At 35.8% G+C, this 14,702-nt stretch overlaps 1 protein-coding gene across 4 annotated transcripts in view; it reads left to right on the forward strand.

Annotated features, from left to right (window-relative positions):
• Positions 1-14,702, forward strand: part of dlc1 (DLC1 Rho GTPase activating protein) — a 108,536-nt gene that overhangs the window by 30,247 nt on the left and 63,587 nt on the right. For all 4 annotated transcript variants that reach the window (XM_058797124.1, XM_058797378.1, XM_058797291.1 and 1 more), the window contains one exon: positions 1,687-1,720. In XM_058797124.1, coding sequence (XP_058653107.1) covers positions 1,687-1,720 — 34 coding nt within the window. The remainder of the gene's footprint in view (positions 1-1,686; positions 1,721-14,702) is intronic.

Consider the following 14,702-nt stretch of genomic DNA (forward strand, 5'->3'; position numbering starts at 1 on the left):
AGAAATTCCTGTTCGGCCTGACTAAAAAAAGTCAACACATGAGAATAATGAACAATAATGAACAACTAACAAAGGAACAGATATTAATAGCCATTGCTCTGTTTCAGGAAAGAGAGTCATTTAGAGGCCCTGTTAAATCAAATTTAGAGTTTCATGCAGTGTCCATGCATTTTAGCTTCGAGGTGATCTAAATCCTTTTTTTTTTTTTTTTTTTTACTATTATATGCTAATATACTATTTAGCTTTGAACTAGCTTGTATATTTACTGTATATTTTCAGTTTTGGTTTTCATTTTAGTTTGAGTAATTTTTAAGTTAAGCAAACTTAAACTTTAAACTTAAACCAATTTCAATTATTTTTCATTTATTTTTAGTTTTCCTTTTTTTAGTTTAAATTTCCCATCTAATATTTATATTTAATTTCAATAAAACAATTAAGGTTAAATAAAACAATATTAATAGTTTTAGTAACAATAACAAAACTGTAGTGCATTCCTAAACCATTAGCATTATTTTATTTTATTTTTAGATTTATTTTTGGTGTTTTTATGCCTTTATTTAGATAGGACAGTAAGTGAATGGGAAGCGACGTGGGAGAGAAAGGGGGATAGGATCGGGAAAGGTCAGCGAGGCTATCAGCCCCAACAACCATTAGCATTTTTAACATATAATGGCTACACATTTAAAATTCTTTTACAGGAAATCTCATTAAAAGTGTTGATGACTCATCCTACAATACGCAGACTTTTGTCCAATCAAATACTCTCAATGATGAGAATGTCCTGTCACATAATACTGTCGAAGTACCATGCTTCACTGTTGTGGCATAACTAAAGCCTTTTGGAAAAGCCCTTCAATATGTGTCGCCAAAACTTCATGAACACAGGAAGTCTTTACAAAGGTCTTTAACCAAATCCACAATTGTGCTAAATTTGGAAACCATAAAAATACCTTTGCCAAGCGAAGGCATTAGTCATTTTTCCAGGCACAATTCTGTGGCTAAAATAATCGCTTACACACACTTTTTTTGTGTGTGTGTGTGGCGGTGGTGGGGGGGTATTTTTCTATTTTTCATTTGTGTGTTTTCCACTGAGACGTTCCGACATGGTAAAAATATGCAGCAGGGTTCTTTTTGTGTCATACTCCCCTCCTCTTTTAGCTGCATTATCAGTAAATACACACATGATGTAACAAATTATGGATAATCACATTCAGTCAGATGACGATAGAATAGACTATCAGCCGTTTTAGAGGGTACATAAGCGTGTGTGTGTGGTGGGGTATCTTGTTCGTAAAGGAGGAGGGTGTTTTCAAGGTTGCAGAGGCTAAACAAATGGCCTTATTTCTTGGCCAGCTGCATTTGGTGGGCATGAGCACACATACACAAACACACACAGTGTTTTACTCAGAGGGACAGGTGGTAGGCTAGTTTATACTGGATTGGTTTGAAATGTAAACTATGTTTATAGAGTTACATTGTGGAAATGTTTTATTGGGTTCCTCTGGATCCTGAAAGTGAAATATGAACTCATAAAGCGTTATCAAAATTCCATTTCAGGAATTTCAAATATAAGCTGACCTTCAGACGTGATAAAATGCATTATAGGGATTATATATATATTAGAAATGTTGTTGTATTTCCTTATTATTTTCAAGATATTAATCTTTCTTTTGTTCTTTCTTTCAGACCTCTGCTGTACTTTCTGAGAAAGACAGAGCAGGTAAGCTCTTTTTTTTTTTCTTTTTTTTTATCATAACCTACATTAAGTGGTATAAGCAATGGCAGAGTGATACAGCATGGAAAAAAAGAAGAAAAAAATACATAATCTGATGTGATAATATTATATATGGCTGTTTATACATTGGGATATCATATTTAGTTGATGTTTTCAATACTGTATTCTCACCATTTTATCAGAGTGAAAAATCATATAACCTATAAAGTGACCAGAAAATGAATAACTTTTGTAAATCCTAGTCAAATTATGCACACAACATTACTTTCCCGCACAAGTATGTCAACTGGTGGCACTGGATCTGTCTTAAACACTAGCAGATGTTATTCATTTAGATGATGATCTGCCTGATATCAGAACAGAGAGCTATAGATGTGGCTGGAAATTGAAAATTATTACTATAGTGATATATATCTAGAACAAACTTCTTCATTCCCTTATGGATACATGACCATTTACTGGCTGAAAGAGATGCTTTGTTGGGGCACAGTAAAGCATTTACCCTGATGTCGGTCTCACCCTTAGGCTAAAGACAAACGTTGCATGTTAGCTATTAACAAATAGCTTTTAGCCATTCGCTGCTAGTCATGTGGTCTTTTGATGTATGCTGACTTCTTTATCTCTACTGTGTTGTACCGTTGGCCATTTTGTCGTTTGTTGTTTAATTTTTGTTAACTGAAAGTTGTTTCTCAGTTACATCAATGCTGCTAATATATATATTAATAAATATATATATATTAACCCTTTTAATTTTTAATGGTAGTGTAAAACCTTCAAATACTTATTGTGTGAAAATGATTTATATCCATGCTTACTCAAACCATGACTGATCCATAGTCGTCATTTTTATCATGACCAACAATTTTGCCTTTTTTTTTCATTTTTAAAAATTTTTTAGTTATTGCTCCAAGAACCAAAACGATAGTAGGATTAGTGTGCGCTAGGGGTGGAATATGTAATGTGCGAAGAATAACTAATAATCAACACTCTCAGAAATAAAGGTACAAAAGCTGTCACTGGGGCGGTACCTTTTCAAAAGGTACATGTTTGTACCTAAAGGGTCCATTTTGGTACCTTAAAGGTACATATTATTACTTAAAGTGTACATATTTGAACCTAATAGGTACGAAACCTACTTTTGAAAAGGTACTGCCCCAGTGACAGCTTTTGTACCTTTATTTCTGAGAGTGAAGGTGAATATATCCCTTGTGAACAAAATATTTTTTTATGCATCACTGTCAATAAAATTCACTGAATGTAATTTTTTGCATTAAACTCAATATATAACTGACATGTAGTCCAAATGCCACAGTGGTTAAAGTGACTTTTTGGAGTGTGGCAGTGTGAAAAGTGAGTTTTATATTCTTTTGGGCACCAAATTATTAAATGTCATCATATAAGGTGTTCTCTCTGGAAAACGTCTGGTCACATCCGTTTTGCATTCAAGTTGAGCAGATACCAGGTGAACCATAGGAGATTTGACCTCTGTGTCTCCCTGGAATCAACACCAGAAAGCAACAGGAGCTAGTAGTCTCAGCATGTGCGTCTGCCTCCATCATCTTGCTGAGTCTTAGCAACGGTGTTTATGCAATGGAGACATTGCATCATGCATTTTCCAAAATTTTCTTTGTTGGCCAGATTTCAGTTAATGATATCAGTTGCAAGCTCAGAATGTGGAGATATTCGGGATTTGTGTGGAGGCTACTGTGTTATGTAATGACCCCCTGTGGCTCTGCGACTTGGTATTCTGGTGTGTGATGGATGATAAAACGCAGGCCTGATTTCAGCACAATGGTCCCCTGTTTCAAAACACATCAAAGCCTCTCTGTATCAGGCCAGGAATGTGGGGTTCACAGCCTGGTTACATCACGCAAACCTTGCCCAAGATGGAGAGCATTCATGGTTAATTTCCAGGTTGTTATGGCAATGGACTTTTGGGTCACAACGCCAGAGAGCAAACACTATTTATGTTGTGCAAGGAAAGTGATGCCCATCTGGGCATCATTCCTTACTGTACTATCCCTTTCCAGACAAAACACAGCAGGGTTTTGGCAGGAGCGAAGAGGACCAAAACACCAGCAGCAGTGATTTTGAATGTGTTTGCATATGTTTCTGTGTGTATGAGTGAGAGAGTTTCTGTTATCTAACATGAGCTCCATGGCCATGAAAGCCTGACATTGTTAGTTTGCATTCAGGGTCATTTTAAAGGGTACAGGACACCAGAATGGAGCATTTTGCTGCATTAAGTGCTCAAGTTTCTTCCTGAGGTCTTCGCTCTTCCTTGCTTTAGTGTAGACAAATGGATGTGGCAGGAGGAGTTAGCTTTTTAACCTTGTAAAGGCATCTTATCTTCAGAAGACTATCTAGGGCCCTCACGTTTGCTCACATGAAGATGTAGCCATGTAGAAGAACCCCATGAAAAGGGTATTTTATCTCTGTGTATTTATAAAAAAAGAAATACCATGGAAGAAGTAGATATATACAAAAAAAAAAACCAAAAAAATTGCATGGTATAGCAATGCTTGTACATTTTGAATTCAGTGTGAATGGTTATTTGCAATTTAATTAAGTTAAATTGAAGTCTAATTTAAAATAGTCAAACATGATATTCAATGAGGAAAATTATTTCATATTCTTTTATCTTTATGTTGTTGGTTAAGAATTAATGACTCTCAGTTGACTCCTCAGCTGATAATTACCACAATATATTTTATATAGATTTTGTAACAATAGTTAACAATAATCAAATTTTGATCAAACTGACAATTAATGTTGAATTTTCAGTTTAACAGTGTGCATTATAATCACACTTATCGTTGACAGCTAAAATTTTGTAAAATATATTTTTACAATTTAAACTGTTTGTATTTCAATATATTTTAAAATATAATTTATTCCTGTCGTGACAAAGCTTCAGTCATTACTCCAGCCTTCGGTGTCACATGATCCTTCAGACGTCACTCTTAATCGCTGGTTTGCTCCTGAAACATTTATTATCGATATTGAAAACAATTGTTGTGCTGACTGATATTTTCACTGAAACCATGATACATTTTTCAAGATTCTTTAATGAATAGAGAGTTGAAAAGAACAGCATTTTTTTTGTAATAGTGTAAAAAGACTGCTGTCACTTTTGATCTATTTAATGCATTTCTTTCTTAAGGTGAACACGATTCTATACTATCAATAATGTGCTATAATACATTTTAAAATTTGATCTAGCCCTTTCACAGCTAAACAAACAAACAAAAAAAAAGTCTTAATAGCACCACAACTGTTGGCACACATACATATTTATTATACTAAAAGATGGAAGGTGATCACAGTCTGTGAGGAAAATGTAAAACCTTACAGTTTCTCATAGAGAGGCAGTGGAGGAAATGAAAGACACAGTAGGCGGTTTTCAAAGCCTTCGCTCCACCACATTATCTTGATTGAAACACCCTTAATGCTGATCTGGGACCACGTATCCACATTCTCACTAACTTCTGCCATTATTAAGTGAAACTTCAAAACTGATCTCAGGTCTGTACCTATCAAGAACCACAATAACATCTCATTCTTTCTTATCTCCAGTGAGCGCGGTACCTATAATCATGTCCGCAGAACGCCTCCCTCTCTGCCTTTTGCCTGTAGTTCTTTGATGTGCGTTCATCCTAGAGCATTCCTGCCCCTATCACACCCATTCCCCCTGTCACGGCTCAGGCTCTGGGTGCAGAACAATGGGTCCATTGCTCACTTCTGATCTCTCTCCCTCACCTGCATCTGGGGTTGAGCCCCAGCTGGGTAGAGTCAGGTCAGTTCAGGTACAGTCTGGTAAGAAAGGCTCTCGGAAGAGAGGGGAGGAAAGAGGTGAAGTTTTAATGGAGTGCTTGAGGAACTGTCAGTGCTGAGATTAAACACAAATGCCAGTACTGACAAAATTAATCAAAAGTGACAGTAAAGACGTTTATACTGTCGCAAAATCTATCTCTTATTTATTCTAATCAGCATATTAGAATTATTAGTGTCTTTAAATTCCTTCACATGTCTATGAACTATAGGCCTATTCAAACAATGGCTGGTTACATAATCTTGGCGGACCATTTATAACCTTATAACAACCTTTAATTTCATGTCTAGGCATTCAGGAAAAAGGAATGCAATTTTGCTTTGAAGGGTGGTGAGTCATCAGAGCAAAATTTATGCTTTGTCTATTAATATTGAAAGGGGAAAACATCAACAGCACTCGATTCCCGGCATTCATCCAGTTGGAATAGTACCGCCTGACCTTTTATTTGAACTGCTCTGTTGATGGGAGGAGGCAGAGTTGGAAAGTAACGAATTACATTTACTCGCGTTACTGTAATTGAGTAGCTTTTTTGTGTACTTCTACTTTTTAAAGTAATTTTTAAAATCTGTAATTTTACTTTTACTTAAGTATATTTTGTTTGAAGTATTGTACTTCGCTACATTTTAAAACACATTAATTACGGAGTAAAAAAAAAAAATCGCTCCCTGGAAACTACTGCAGTAAATAATGGACAGAAAAACAAACTGGCGCTAAAAATCAGACTATCGGGCCAAGCGGTTCTCTTTGCTTAACCGTTCCGTTCCGTGCCGATCAGGGCCAGTCAGCACGGATACGGTTTCGTTTTCCACTGCGGCTTGGCAACCGACGTCACTGCGCAGTGCATTCTGGGACGTAAACAAGAGGGCGCCGCCATATTGTGAGGCCACATCGGGCGAGACTTAAAACAACCGCACGAAAAACAATGTTGAAAAGTCGATTAAAAGAACAAAATGTACTATACAGAGACAAACTTCTAACGGACGCAAGAAAACGGTACCTGGAAAAGATGGCCAACCACCCGCACCTATATTTTTGCCTGATTTTGATTTAGATAACCGCACCCGATCGTCACATTCAGGGTTCATATACGGTCATGAAAAACCTGGAAAAGTCAGGGAATTTTAAAACAGCAATTTCCAGGCCTGTAAAAATTTGGAAAAATAAATAAACCCAGAAAGTTTTGGAAGTGTCATGTTTGACAATTCTATTTACAGTAGAATTATGCTTAATCAGGTCCCGAATTTCGGTGTGGGATTGCGCATATATTTACGCAGCTTTCGACTTTAAAATGAGGGAAATTCCTGCAAAACATTTATTCAATATAACGTGTAGGTTAGATGAGTAAATAAATTCACACAACCAGTCATTTAAAAACAGCGTGAGTGATTCAGCTGTACGCGTCTTCTCTCTTTGACCTTCTCTTCACATCTGCTGCACGCTGTGATACAAGACTTTAGCTCGCGTTTTGGTACAGCTGACAGAATTGCAACAAATGCCTAATTGTTGCATCGTCACAGAAATGTATTATTTGCACGTCTTTTTAAGTCTTTCGGTACTCGTGCGCTCCAGAAGCGCTTTTCTGTGCGCTGCAGTCACATCCAAAGCGTGCGCTGCGAACAAACAAAGCTTGTTGCGCTTAAGTGGCCAAATACACACAAAATAATGTCAAAATGGTCGGCCTGACGAGTATCCTCATAAGCATTGTCGGTTTTGTCTTAAGTTGCGAAAGAAAACGCATATGTATAAGTATTGGATCCGTGAAACAAGTCTTGTGACAGCAGTCTAATAAAGCTGTGCCGTCTGTCATTAATGTTAATCAAACAACAAAAGACAGAAGAAATCCCTCACTGCTCTTGACTAAATAATGTTTTGTTGAATAACTTTAATATGTTGATTTACAGTTTATTCAATTTCTGTATCCTATTTAAAACACGTTCATATTACAACTTCCTTGGCGCGTCGCAACAAGTGGCCTCACAAAATGGCGATATTTCCCATCAGCCACTGCGGCGCTAGAGCAGTGACGTCACGCCCCCATCCCCTATAACGGATCTCTTTGGAATGCAATTCAAATGCATCAGTCGTTGCCATGGTAACACAAGTGTTTACATATGATATGAGGTGTAAATAACCACCGCGTTATGGAGGATGATCAGAAATTTCTTTATATTTTATTACTAATTTGTGTTTCGGCCCGATAGTGGAAAAGCAGCTAAAGATTCAGACGGACATGACAGGCGTTATGGTGCAGACCCAGCTGAAAACCAAACCCCGTTGTATTCGGCTGAAGTTGAAGTCGAACCCCTGGCCATATTTCTGCTCTATTATGCAGTGTAAGCTGTGTTTGCCTATGGAGACCAAACTAGCAGCTTATAAAATATCGACATCACCCCTTCGCAAGCATGTAGAGGAAAGGTAAATACTTGCCTCGTTGCATTGGTTAAAGTGAAGCTTTGACAGTTTAGCAAAAGGTTTTGCACAAATTAGCCAAAAAGACTGTGGTGCAGGGTGTGCGATATATATCGTAATTGTTGTTTTAACGATGTGCGATTTGACATTATCAGTATTTTGCCAAAAACCAAACAAAACTCTCCTGGAGTGCCGTGAAGTCTAGTAGAATAGTGCGCGCCTGCATTTAGAGTGCGTTCTTTCACTGCGTGATTCAGTCTGTTAAAATGCATTTAGAATGATCACAGAATTGAAGATATAGGGGCAGAAAATTTATATATTTATATAATTCCATATAGTAAATCAGTATCACACAAAGAGTGACGTTTTTTTTTTTCTTCAAAAATCGGCATGATTAGGCCACATATAGATTTTTTTTTTTTTTTTTTTTTTTACAATAGTTCAAGAAACAAGAAGTTAATTAAGAGACTTGCGTTTTAGACACCATATTGCCTGTTTTTGCTCTATTTCAACAACAAAAATAATTCCAAACATAGCACAGTTTTGCCTGAGCAATGACGGTATTTGGTTCCTGAATTAATCAACTGTTTAAATGATTCGGTTTCAATGACTCACTTATTAACAATGACTTGCTGACACCTACTGGCGGTTTTAATTTCACATTTAAAGTATCTTTTTTTTGTTTTTGTTTGTTTTATATATATCATTTCAAAAGCGTATTCAACATTTAATGTCTTATTTATCAAAACATTATTTCTGCATTTGTAACTGCAGGTTAAATGCATTCATGTCCTGCATTAAACAGTGTGTAAATACATATATGCCACTTCAGATGAAGCTTCTGTGTTTCCTCTGCATTGCAAAGATGAATTTTGTTGATACGCATTTAATTTGCCTGGTAACAGCCCAAATGTCTTATTATTCTAAATAACTGATTCCTTTAATTAAAAACAACTAGTTTGAGATTTATAGTCCTGTCCCAAGGGTGTCAAACTCAGTTTCTGGAGGGCCGCAGCCCTGCAAAGTTTAGTTCCAACCCTGCTCCAACACACATACCATGTAGTTTTCAAATAAGCCTTAATGATTAGATTAGCTGGATCAGATGTGTTTAATTAGGGTTATATCTAAACTGTGCAGGGCTGTGGCCCTCCAGGAACTGAGTTTGACACCCCTGACCTAGCCCATTTTTGAGTCCTTCCCACTGTTAAAATGTAACTAAGCAATTTTAAATGAGCTACTTTTTACTTTTACTTGAGTAGATTTTTATACTGGTACTTCTACTTGTACTTAAGTAAAACTTCATTAATGTAATGGTACTTTTACTTGAGTAGAATATTTCGTACTCTTTCCACCTCTGGGAGGATGTAGAATACAGCACAAGTGCACATGTGCTTTCGTCAGAGTTTCAGTTAATGTCATGTTCCGTAAGTATTCATGTTTAATCAATAGCTCACTTACTGGACCTATGATCTTGGGACTTTTTTACTGCCTGATGGGACCCTGGGAAATTCCACTTTAGTCATCAAGTGCTCACCATAGATTCAATATCTGTTCTTCAGTCTGGGTGATTAAGATGTATTGTTATGGCGCCATCATTTCAAGAGGCTATAAGTATGCTTGGAAAGAGGAAGTTGTCACTTTCTGAGAAAAGTAATTTCCTTGAGAAAAGTAAGTTTACTGTAAAGTAATAAACCAATGTTTCTGTGGAAAACAAAATGAGAAACTATGAAGACTGTCCTGGTTGTTGTTTTCCATGAAATTACAGTATGTAAATAATGGCAGGTATTTGTTTATTGATTTATTGATTTTCATGAGATACTCCATTAATAAATCAAGTTTACTATTTGTCTAAGGCCATGTGCAGGGTTTTCATCAGAAGCGTATTGCTGATCTAATAAACTGTGTTAATTAATTGCATTTGAATAATTTATTCTTTTTCTTTTTCTTTTTTACCAGTGTTGACTAAAACTATTTTAAAAATAATGTTTGCTAATTAAAATGAAGCTGAAATAAAATAAAACCTATAAAATAAAGTACTAAAACTGAAACTGACAAAATAAATTAACACTAAAATAGAAATATTTAAAAAATAATCATAAAAAACACATAAAAATTTTACTAAAACCTATACTAAAATGAAAATGAAAACAATTTAAATTTATTTAATGAAAATAAATTAAATAATACTAAAATAACACTAGTATTCACTTATTTGCATATTGTTGTCTGATGCTGACAGTTTGTAGTGGCGTAATAGAAATGTGCACCCAGCAGTAAACAACTTAATAAATACATGTAAATAGAATATTTTCATAGTCTAACCTGCGTCATTGAATCACCTCAAAAAACTCTATGCTGTGTCCTTATCTAGCCAGCGGTCCACACAGATTACATTTCCATGCCAATTTTCTGAGACGGTCATGCCCAGATAGGTTAGGTTTCACATGAAATGACCCAGCTGACACAAATCAACCCTCTTCTTTGCACATATCCTGTCCTGATCTCATGTTTGTCTCCTCCAAGTCCAGAGGCAATAATAGTATACCATTAATGCGAGTCTGTATTTCAGAGCTAATGTGTTCTTAGGCTTGTCTGTAATGCTTATTTGATTTTAAGAACTTAATGCCCTCCTCAATCCTAGCCTTTTATTTCCCACGCAGTTTTATTGGCTTTGACTTATTAAGGAGACTTAGGGTTTGAAGAAGGGTACGTTATTGGCCACTTCATCACTTAAAGTCTGTCACAACCCTCTTTCCAGTGTTATCATCGCCTGCTTTTATTCTACTTCTACACATCCTGTTGCATCCTATGACTCCCAGACTTCTCTATTTGACCACTTTGTTTCGTTCTTGGAGAACCAGTAGACTGAGCTGTTCAAATTTGGAGAATATGGACAATACAAATCCTTGGCTGTTTTCTGTTTGGAAGGCATCTGTTTGAAGTCTGTTGTTCTGTTGCAGGTGTTTCTTCAACTATAGGCAGGTTGGTCTTCTGGGCCTTTTAGAATAGGAACACATTTTTTCACACTCACCAGTGGTGAATGGTGACAAATGTCACATGAAAATTCTGTTATTAAGTGACTGTCATCAGATTAAATGTTTGACCTGTTTTTCTTGCTAAGGCCAGTTTCATAGCTTATATTTTATGTATTCTAATACACACAGTCAAAAACAATACTTAAATGGTTTCATAATATTTCATAATTTGTGCCTAATTTGACAAAATGACAGCTTGATAAATAAAAAAAGAGAATAAAAGAAGTATTATTATCGCAATTTATATTTATATACAATTACACAACATTTAGGTGTTCAACTGTGGGATAGATATTGTTTATTTTGAGACAGACAGACAGACATCAACAACAAAAAAGTTTTAGTTTTCTTTTAGTTGTAATACAAAATAAACTCTTTTGACATGGTGCCTGAAGTATAAGTGTTTCTGTTTCCTATGGTTATTCTTTTTTTAGCATTGACCAACTGAGTATGATCTGATGCCTTTGGTTTTTTTAGCTGATGTCACTGGTAATTCCCATGTCCATTGCAGATGTCCAGGGTTGTTCCCAGACTGTGGTAAGATATAGGCCTGCTGGACAGGAAAATGTGAGTTGTGCATTGTGAGTTGATAGATTGAACAGGAAATCATCTTTTCAGATTTCTGTAAAGAGCACTTTTAGCCCCTTATGTGGGCCCTTGAGCAATCTGTGACCTGTCCCGTGATTCAATGCACAAGACCCAACAAAGGTCTTATGATGTGACCACAGTTCTATCATGACAAATCTCTGAAGATTTTAGCATGGTACACTCTTAAAAATAAAGGTGCTTCATAATGCCATAGAAGATCTGTTTTGTCTAAATGGTTCCATAAAGAACCTTTAACATCAGAAGAACCTTTCTATTTCGCAAAAGAAGCTTCTTCAGATTATAAAAAGTTAAGAAAGAAATGCTTCTTTAAAGAACCTTTGACTGAATGGTTCTTTGTGAAACCAAAAATGGTTCTTCGATGGCATCACTGTGAAGAACCTTTTAAGCACCTTTATTTTTAAGAGTGTAATGGATATGACAATGTTTATGTATTTGGTTGTGGCGGAATATATCTGCTAAGCTGCTGAATTGCTGCTGCTGTTGGTTATTGCTGTTGTTGTAGATTATTGCTGCTGCTATACTGCTACAAAACAAGTACGTGCTACTGCCAATACATATGCCGATACAGTTCTGTGAGTATTTAAGACATACTGCTGCTGCACAAATAGCATATATAATAACCTGTAGCAGATTTATACAGGTGGAGCTGGGGAAGGTGAAGGGTTTCAGAGGAACTCTGAAAGCACACTGTGAAATTCTCTAGTGAATGCTAACCAGCCATTTAAATGTAAAGCAGTAAGCTCATTGGCTGCATATGCACCAGGAACTAATCATCTTGTGCTAGTTTAACGCAGAAAATATCATCAGTTTGCATTAAAACCGCATCAGCCTGTGCCATCTAGAGTTTCATGAAAGAACTTGGCATTTTTTTCACAGTAGCATGTGTTTACATGGGGATTTTAATATTCTGTTGACTCTGTAGATGTTACCTTTTGAACTCATTTCCCATTGTTTGGTGTTTGTAGGTCACTGTGTGAACCCAGGTAATCCCTCTGTTATGAGTATCAGGATCACAATACACAATACCATGATCCACCAGCTTTCTTTCGCTTATTATGTATCTGTCCATCTTAATAGAATCACCCTAATATCTTTTTTTGTAACAGAGTCTTAGGTTAGACAGAGCAAAAGAAAGAGAGCCACATTGATTATCCTAGCCAGAGCGAGACATTTGTTCTTCTCAGACAACAACAAAGGCTCCTCATTCACTAACAACGCGATTAACTTTTCATGTTATTGATACAATCACTAGAGGAATGGAATGTTCAGGAGAGATGAATGAAAGAGTTTGGATGCATTCCAAAAACGTGTGTGTGCTTATTTGTGTAAGTGATTGAGTATAAAACTCAAAGTAGGGCGAAGTGTTTCCAGACTTCTAATATTACACATGGGGAGACATCTTGGTATTTCCGAGAAGATTGTGTTTTTATATTGTAAATTATATGGTCAGGGTGAGGTTTGTGCATGTTTGAAAAACTGAAGAAATTCAGATCATTCCCTTCATGACCAAAACCAGATATGCACATAACTTTTATACTTTTAAAATCTCACAATTGGGATCTAAATAGAACTTTTGAAATGCCTGTTAATGGCAGGTGAATTAAAGGAAGAATTGAATAGAACTCAGAAAATGAACATTTGCTGAAAATGCTCTCAGTCCTAAAGCCACCTAAGATGTAGATGAGTTTGTTTCTTCATTGGGAACAGATTTGCAGAAATTTAGCATTACATCACTTGATCACCAACGGATCCTCTGCAGTGAATGGGTGCCGTCAGAATGAGAGTTCAAACAATAATCCAATAATCCAGAAGTAATAAACATGACTCCTTTCCATCAGTTAATGTTTTGTCAAGTGAATAGCTGCATGTTTGTAGGAAACAAATCCATCATTGGATGTTTTAACTTTAAACTGTTGTTTTTGACTAAAACATGAGTCCTCTATGCATAATATTGCTTTCTTCAGTGAAAAAGTCATCTCATCTGAAACATGAATGTGCACAGATTACAAGCTAAAACTGTTCTATACAAACATGTCTGTGGATTTTGATGTGAGAGAACAATAGGGGATGAGCTTTTTCACTGAAGGAAGTGTTATTATGGATTATGGATTTGTATTTTGGCCACAAGCGACAGTTCCAAGTTAAAACGACTTTCACTTCACAAGACATTAATTGATAAATACTGGAGTCTTGTAGATTACATTTATCCTAGTTTGTCAAAATTAGTTCTGATGAAGAAATTAGCTCATCTACATCTTGGATGTCCTGCAAATGGATTGGTCAGCAAATGTAAATTTTTTGGACATTTGTAACTATTTACTATAAGAAATTATATATTACACATCGTTAGTTATTTTATTATTATAGTTATTTTATTTTATTTATATTTGCAGCAAAGTTTATTTTGTTTCATTATACTTTTGTTTTACTTAATTTCACAATTAAACTACTTTTAGAAGTGTTTTTATTTATTTTACACCGTAGCAATATGTGCAGGCTTAAGTGGTTGAATCTTGGTCTGGATCTTCAAGCGGAAAAGAGGGGAAGAAATGAAGCTTATCTCCTCTAGCTTTACCTCGGAGGTCATAAAGTAAATTAGCAGCTGTGTTTGTGTGTGTGCGTTTTTTCTGTGCTATTCTTAAAGCTTCCATTGTAGTGCATCTCTTAGCTGGCCAATTAGCCCTCATTGCTCGCTTCAGTGGTGCATTACTGGAAATGCAAAAGCACTAATCCCAAATTTACATCCTCTTGGCAAAGTATTCTAAACACACATATGCTACTATTATCTTCAATTATCAACTCTCTTTGAATGCTCATAAACCCAGTCAATTCACACCCCAACACACACACACACTCACATTCCCATCTTCCTTTTTAGAAAAATTAACAAAATCATCACTTTTCATATAAATTCGAGCTATATATGAAATAGACTTAGCCTCCATGCAATGATTTTTGGTAGTAATACAATTAAGCAGCATTCTAAAAAAATGAGAAAGAGAGAGAGAAATTTACTTTATTTATTTTTTTTTTTTAATTTTAAAGTTAAACTTAAAGTAAAACTTAAAGGGATAGTTCAACC

The sequence above is a fragment of the Onychostoma macrolepis genome, chromosome 01 (genome assembly GCF_012432095.1).
Source record: "Onychostoma macrolepis isolate SWU-2019 chromosome 01, ASM1243209v1, whole genome shotgun sequence".
NCBI lineage: Eukaryota > Metazoa > Chordata > Actinopteri > Cypriniformes > Cyprinidae > Onychostoma > Onychostoma macrolepis.